The 8,224-nt window shown below is 40.6% G+C and overlaps 1 protein-coding gene across 4 annotated transcripts in view; it reads left to right on the forward strand.

Moving 5' to 3' along the window:
* spata20 (spermatogenesis associated 20) overlaps nucleotides 1–8,224 on the forward strand; it is a 71,706-nt gene that overhangs the window by 22,250 nt on the left and 41,232 nt on the right. For all 4 annotated transcript variants that reach the window (XR_003691308.1, XR_003691309.1, XM_028567647.1 and 1 more), the window contains 2 exons: nucleotides 186–378; nucleotides 3,262–3,430. Coding sequence is in view for 2 of the 4 variants with exons in the window: in XM_028567647.1 (XP_028423448.1) it covers nucleotides 186–378; nucleotides 3,262–3,430 (362 nt within the window). In the remaining 2 variants the exon portion in view is untranslated. The remainder of the gene's footprint in view (nucleotides 1–185; nucleotides 379–3,261; nucleotides 3,431–8,224) is intronic.

The following is an 8,224-nucleotide window of genomic DNA, read 5'->3' on the forward strand; positions in this document are numbered from 1 at the left end:
TGTGTATATGATCATCAATCAAAATGTCTACATGGAAAACAATCATTTACATGCACAATGTTGTTGTATCATATTCCGATAGCATTTCAGGGTGTTTAAGCTGGTCCATTAAGGCATTAACTTGCAGTCAGTATGAGTTCATTTCGGAGAACGCCGTCTTGTCGCCCTGTACTGTTTGCTGCCAGGACCCCCACGGGGAGCTGCAGGGCCAGAATGTGCTGATCGTGCGGTATTCAGTGGAGTTAACGGCTGCTCGCTTTGGCATCAGTGTCGAGAAAGCCAACGAGCTCTTGGCCTCCGCCAGGACCCAGATGGCAGAAGTGAGAAATAGTCGGCCACGCCCACATCTGGACACCAAGATGTTGGCCTCCTGGAACGGTAAAGCCTAGATTAGTTTTCATACACGTTTACACTACAATTTATAAAAAAAAAAAAAAAAAAAAAAAAAAGAGGGTTTACTTTACTGGCCAGTACGTTTTATTGTTGATAAAGTTTGACAAGTACTCTAGCTATTTAGCCATGGGGATGATTGCTGCTCATGCTAAACAGGGCCTGACAGTAGTATTCACAAGTGGTTGCTCGTGGTTGCATAGGTAAACAATGAAATACTGGCATGAGGAATTGTTAAACTATATTTTTGAATTTTCTTTTACACATATAGTAAAAGGTCAGCCTCAGTGTAATGCAATACAATTAACAGACTCACCAACAAAACTTTGTGACTTAACTCGTGCATGGGCATGGTAATCTACGTATTCAGTAGGATAACTAGGCTAAATAAATACAACACCTGCAGCCTAATCAGGTGTGTGTCTTTTTTCCAATGAGGTCAGATAAAAGCTGTTTTCGTTTTCCATAGTAGCCAGGACGGTTGAAGAGGTTTGCTTAGTTTTTCACAATGCAGTACTTGATGTTGTAAGGTACTTGAAAGCACATAGTGTTTCCTTTCCTTCAGTCTGTTGAGCCAGCTGAACCTAAGTTTGAAGATAAGTTCAAGTCCACACCATCTGCTAGGTTGCAACTAATTCTTTGTTCAGTTGGTCCATCTCTACTTATGGTACAATGTATCTAAGTTCACTGTAGCCAGAATCAGATTGTCTCATGGCTGTACGTCTGAAACATAAATACAGTGTGTCTAGTAGGGCTGGCACGATATGCTTTTGTCCCGATTCGATTCTTGCGTGATACATGGGTGTAGATTCGATTTGTATTGCCATTTTCATGCATTGCGATTTTAGAAGTATTGTGATTCGATGGTATGGAGTATTGCGATTTTCTTTTTCAAAGACAAAAGTTGAATAATACACTTCTAGGGACAATATATCGTGAGACCTTTCTAAAAATTAATTGTTTTCCAAGAAGAATGCACATCACATGTTAGTCAGTCAGTCTGACATTTATTTCCTTTGAAAAGAAGTACATGACATTTTCTGTATTTTCTGCTTTCGGTCCGTTTTGCTGGAAACGGATATGATGTAGTCTGCGTCGGCTGTACCGTATAAACAGAAAATATTTAATTTAATCATTGGTAAAAAAAAAAACAATTCTAGGGAATAGAAACGATTTTAAAAATTGTCCCAAAAAAATGATACATATACATACACGATCGATACAATTTAGATTTTTTTTTTTTTTCCACCTCTAGTGTCGAGTTTCTATTGCACGCAACCGTGGTGCCAGTTGCAATTCTCACCTCAAGTGAATACAGCGTAAAATCTAATCCAAGTAACAATAACTGTCTAGCACAAGCGTGTTAACCATTCCATTATTACAGCAATTAATAAGGAATGACTTGCTGCACAAGGGAAGTGTAATTTAAAAATCTGTCTTACTATGTTGTAACTGACAGACTGTATTTTGCAAAACCATTTCTCATTTCTATCTCTTACACTACACTCGTACTGAGCTATGTTTAAAACTAGGGATGCACAATTATTTGGAATTTTTATCGAAATCCCAATATGGAGTAGTGCAATATCCAAATCGCAGGGGGGCACAATATTTCTTAAAGGCAAAATATACAGTCAAAATACCATTTACAAGGGTAAAAGAATTTGTTTGTTTTATTACAGGTCTTTGCAGAAAATCACTCCATGATCATGATAATATATGTTTCAATGAAAATGAGAACTATGATGCAATAATGATCATTCCCTACTATATCGTGAATCATCTCGCAATTGCAAGATCAGTCAAAATAATCACAATTAGCCCTAGTTTAAACATACACATCACTGGTGCAACAGGTGATATATTTCTGGTCCTTTTGATCCAAAAGTTTATGTTCTTTGTTATGTCCCAGTGCTCAGAGGTGCCTGACTGCCTGTACGCTAGAAGTCCCATCCTTCCTCTGAAGTACATGGAATTAAGAAGGATTTATCCTTAGTCATTAAATAATAAAAGTTTCCATCTTTTGGTACAGCGGCCTCGATAGCCTGCTAATGTTGCTTATCCTTTTATATGACAGATAATTGTGAAACTTCTTTTTTTTTAATCCCACAATCAGAGCAACTAGACCACAATAAATTAATTCTTTGATAGTGGTCCAAATCCGGTGTTTGAACCTAACTACCGTGTGCTTCTTCTCACAGAACTTACCACAGGCAAATATAAAAGTAGGCAAACAAGACATTTGTCCTTTGACAGTCTATTTATACATTTATTATTTTAGCAGTATAAAAATGTGTAGCTTATAGAGGCACAGGTTGTCACTTTCCATTAGTGTGATGCCAATTTGGACACTTCTCAACATTGTTTGTCGAGCACATTGTCTCAGATGTGATTAATTAGAAGAACAGAAAACAAACACACACACACACACACACACACACACACACACACACACACACACACACACACACGCACACACACAACAAATGTTGCTACCCCGTGAGGTAATGAAGCTCTGCGATCCCGAGAACTTTCCAATTAGACACAAGAATCTTCCTTCCTCTCTAATGAAGAAACCCCTCCATTAATCACCTGTCCTCCGCTGCAGTACTTTGAAGACCTGGCTGTGCACTCACCAAGCTTTGATACGCTACATGAAAGAGGAGTGGAGGGAAAGAGGGAGCAAGGAATGGATACCGAGAGAAGCAGTGAAAGAGAACAAGTAAACTTCAAAGGGTGGGGGAAATAACTAAGCCGGGACTGCGGTGCGGCTACACATTGGTACCTCAGTGGAGAGAGGACATGTTTTCAGAAGAGTAATTTTATAACTCATCATCATCATCATCCTCATCATCACTTGTTCCCCTTCAGGTCTGATGCTGTCGGCCTACGCTGGTGTTGGAGCCGTGCTGGGTGACAAGGCCTTGCTGGAGAGGGCAGTGCAGGCCGGCAACTTCCTAAGGGAGCACCTGTGGGATGCTGAACGACAGACCATCCTCAGATCATGTTACCGCGGAGATGAGATGGAGGTGCAACAGATGTAAGAGAATGATTAGTTTGTGTATGACTAGAATGTGCTCGCACTGTATATAAAGAAGATATAAACAGTTTGAATGAAACCTGTGGTTAGAATAGTCACCTGTGTACATCATCTAGTTGTAATAACTTCAGGTGAATTATGGTGAAATAATTGCAGTTATCCATTAACATATTTAGAGCCAGTGTTTTGATATCAATCAAAGGGTAAGGACTATAAACATCCTGCACACTGTGATCATATGTACTCCCTTTATTTCCGATGTTTTGGTCCTCAGATCTGGACTTCATCAGTGTGACTTTGCAGCTGTCTATAAGACTTTCTGGAGTGCAAAAAGTTTGTAGTGTAACAACTAGGTTTGGGTATCGTTAACGGTTTTTACCGGTGCTAAAGCGCTGCCGGTGCCTAATCGGCGCCGGAAGTGACCCCTTAAACAAGAGCACAAAACGACAGACGACGACATGTCACAAACATGAGACGAACGCGTTGTTTATTGCTAAGACCAAATGGTCAAATTGCACTTGAATGCACCATGAGTTTACGAGATGCAATTGAACGCACCATTAGGTCCCATCAGTGTTGTTTCTCATCTCCGACTTTTGCAGTGGACATGGTGTATTGAAAAGTGCAACTAGGTTACACTGTCTTTTGCTGCATACTTTTGCACGTCTGTGTGTTGGAATTCTTTTTGAAGGAAATACAGCCACACTTTAGACCATTAAGCTTTAGCTATAGGCTGACGGTATGCTAATGTGACTTGCTGCCAAGTGTAATGTTAACTAGCGTCACGTGCAGTTATGTTTCTGATACCTGTATCATCCGTTTCAGAGCACCAGAGCACATCACAGGCATTTAAACATATGTTTAACAATATGTAATTTTCTACCGCTAGTGTCCCTCAATGAAAATAATGGACGTAAACACAGACTTTTGATGACGTCGTGAAGTGGCATTATGGGAGTTGTAGTTTTCATTGTTTAACACAATTTCCTATTAAAATATATTTGTTCACGGATGGGTTTATCCATTACAGTTATATCCAAGTTAGGAATAGTAACAGTTATTCATGTCATTCTGATAAAATAGCTGCAGTTTCCCCCACATAATTCTTAACGTTTTCTTGATTTGATTTGTGGTAGCTAGCTTAGCGAGCAAGCAAGCAAGCTAACATTAGCTAGCAGCTAAAACCACAGTATCACAAAATATTTCACGTCAATGTCACTTTTTGGATGTTTTCAGCACCGGGTAGAAAAGAGTTTGTTGTAACGTTACAAGTCTGAGAGACCTACTTCGTGGCTGGGGCTGTCCACCGAGTATCTTCGGTGCTAGCCGCCCCTAAAATAACTTCATGAATGTGTTGAACGATGTTGTAACCTTACAACTTTAACATTCCCCACCGAGTTGGCATCAGCTAACGCTAACGTTACTTGTCAACGTAGCACATAACGTTAAGCTGGATCAATCAATATTGAAATGTATCAATAAATGCTGTATTACTGTGTTGTAAGTGGCATGTAATCTTTGCCAAAATTATGCTTTGTGGCAGAAAGCAAGCTGTACTACGTGTACTGAGTATTATTCTTTCTGTGACGTTGTATGATTTACAATTACTCTCGAACGTGTCATCTGGGTTCATTAGAGGAACCAGAGGGGTTTTTATGACGCCACTGACAGGCGACTAAATGAAACGTCCCGTGTCATTAAAATAAAATAACAGATTTCTCTGGGTTTGAACGTTGTTGGAAACATTTAGGATAGTGCAAGTACACAACTCAACAAAATATATAACATAGGTATAGTTGTTTTTAGACATTTTAATGCAGAAATGTTACATATTGCAACTTTAAGTGGTACCGGACGGTAGATATCTGTCGTATATTCCAATATGGCACCAGGTTTCAATACCCAACTCTATTAACAACTCAAGCCCTTCTGTCTTTCTCATTGATGCCTGAAACAATGTTATGTCCCTTTTTTATAGCAACGAGAGAGTTATGCCTTCATTTACATATAACTCTCTTAAGAAAGAAAATAATGTGACAAATTCTGTAAGGGAGCATTTCACTTGTAGTACAGGAGGTACATGCAGGTGTACTGTGCTAGGATGACTAACTGCTTAGACACAAACAGGAAACAAGGCTACTTGATCATGTTATGGCAGAACATGTTCACATGATGTGCAGTAACCTGGTTACAGGAAAACTGCATTTACCCTGCACGTACATTTCTCCTCCAGCCTCTATCCTATTGTGTATTTGAAACAAGACTGGCCATATTTGAAACGGATTATAGAAGCCTGTTGAATGAACATATGAGGAGAGGCTCTGCAGTGGGAGAACATGCAGGTTCTTGCTGATTGTTTGTTTGTTTTATATATAGAACAGTTAATTGATTAGAAAATGTAGCTGTATTAATAAAATATCTTTTAAATAAAACATTTTTTTTTTTAAATATGTATTTATTCATATACGTTACTGTGGCAATAAACCACTTCATTCAGTCATTGGATTAGACTGAGCATCGGGACGTAAACACACCGTGCCTTGCTGATTGGACACTACTACTCCGGGTGCCCTCGTTCTTTTGGCCAGCCCTGTGCCCTAGTTACTGAGAATGACGGAGTGTGAAATGCCGCCGAATCAGCAGAAAACGCTTGATGAAATGTAAATCATTTTACACACTTGTGCCTAAACACTCTGGCCTTGTTCCACGGCTTCGGTCTCATTCATAATTGTCCAATACAGGATGGTGTCAGCATTGAGAATGCTTACCAAGGCCATTTTCTCAAGCCTGGTTTAGTTTCCAGACGTGGGGAAACCTCTCTGTAATGCCAGGCACATACTGTATGGGCCGTGGACTAATTCACCAGAGGAGGAGCGGTAGGTGCTGAGGCTAACTGGGTTAATAGGCTGTGGAGGTGTTGTCATACATTTTCCCTGGCTCCTGCCTGGCACTGGATGATTGAGTCTTACTACTGTCTTCAGGGATTAGAGGCAGACGGAGATAGTGGCAAGGTCCTAGTGGGGCACTGGTAATGTTGACTCACTCTTACCTGACCTGTTAACATGTTTGGTCATTCGCAGGCTGTTCTGCATTGACCAGTGATTACTTGTCAGGGAATCCTTTTTTTTCTGCAGATTCTTTGGTAATGAAGTGTGTCTGTCTGCTCGTTTTACAGTATGTTAACTACCCATTTCTTTCTATTTATTTCAAGCAAACCCTTCTTTCTGCTGGAAATGCCTTCTTTCTGCTGGAAATGCACAACTCAATGTAAAAACTTTCATCAAGCAACTTTGGGTTGAATTCATGTCATGTCATGTATGTATGTATGTATGTGTGTGTGTGTGTGTGTGTGTGTGTGTGTGTGTACGTACGTACACTACATGACCAAAATGATATGGATACCTGAACAAATTACATGTATGTGATTGTGGAACATGTTTTTCATTTGGACCTGGCATGGAGGCCTTGTCATGTTGAAAGAGAAAAAGGCCTTCCCTAAACTGTTGCCACCAAGTTGGAAGCACACTATTGTCCAACTTATTATTTTTTTTTTTTACACGATGTAGCTTTAAGATTTCCCTAAATTAGAATTAAAACAACACTAGAGAACTTCTTCCGCTTCGGTCCCCCTACAGGTTGGAAGTGGAATTGTCCCATTGTGTGTCATTCAAACTACAGATCCACTACCTGATCTGGCAAAGTTGCAAGTGTCGTTCACCCTGTTAGAGTCGATGAACCACTGAAACGATTTTGGAAACATTATTTTAAGGTACAAAAAGTTCTCTAGTGTTGCTTTAAAGGCCCAGAAACACCGACCACATGGCTGACTCTCAGCAGAAAAGGCAGTTGGACTGATCAGTCTCCCCGATTTGGTCAAAAAAGTGCCTCAGGACACACCAAAGCGACGAAACTTAATAAGTCACCATAACCGCAGGCGGCGCTAATCTGTATTGTCGTCCAAAACTGAAATCCGGCAACTGATTGGACGAACGCGTCACGTGGGTCTGGTTTCTCCGGAAATTCAAAGCCAGACTGTCACGACTGCTCGTTCAGAATACGATCTCATATTGTACTAAAATAGTTCACCGAAACGTGTTTCTGAAAACCTTTTAAGCGAGAAACGGGCCATGCAGTTGCTGAATCTGTCTTCATTTCAGATCGACAAAGGTCAGTTTGAAAGATTTTCGTCCGATTTTGAGAGACTCTAGTCCCGCTCGTCCCGCTCTGAGTTTCTGGGTTAGCACTCTACAAATCAGATGGGTCATTGCCTCAGATGTGAGGCAATGACCCATGGGGTCGACTGCCGCCAGTGCCCACCTTGCCGATTATACATGTCAAATCGACACAAAATGAAGGCCGACGGCCCCTCGGACGGACGACGGCACAGAACACACCGAACAGACTCGAGTCACTGACCTCGCCATGCTGTCAGACGGCCGATTATCGGCTCGGTGTGTCTTAAGGGGCTTAAAGGGTCTTGCCCAAACCATGCTAAACAGCTCCAGACCAGAAATAAATCAAACACACAGTGCATCAATGAGCAAGCCACACAATGGATAATATGGAATAACATTTCGTCTGGTTTGGCTACATTTTTAAAGTCACAAATGCCGTTGTGAATTTTTGTCTCGTCAACAGATCCTTTTTTAAAATGACCTAAACGAACCAAACGGTTTTTAGGTTGAGTCAAAATAAACTACAGTTAAAATAAAATATCGCTAGACTTATCTTTACCATACAGTGTCTAATACTACTGGCCCCAGTGGTCAGCAAACCTGATCCCTTAACCTGAGC

The sequence above is a fragment of the Perca flavescens genome, chromosome 21, assembly GCF_004354835.1.
Source record: "Perca flavescens isolate YP-PL-M2 chromosome 21, PFLA_1.0, whole genome shotgun sequence".
Lineage (NCBI taxonomy): Eukaryota > Metazoa > Chordata > Actinopteri > Perciformes > Percidae > Perca > Perca flavescens.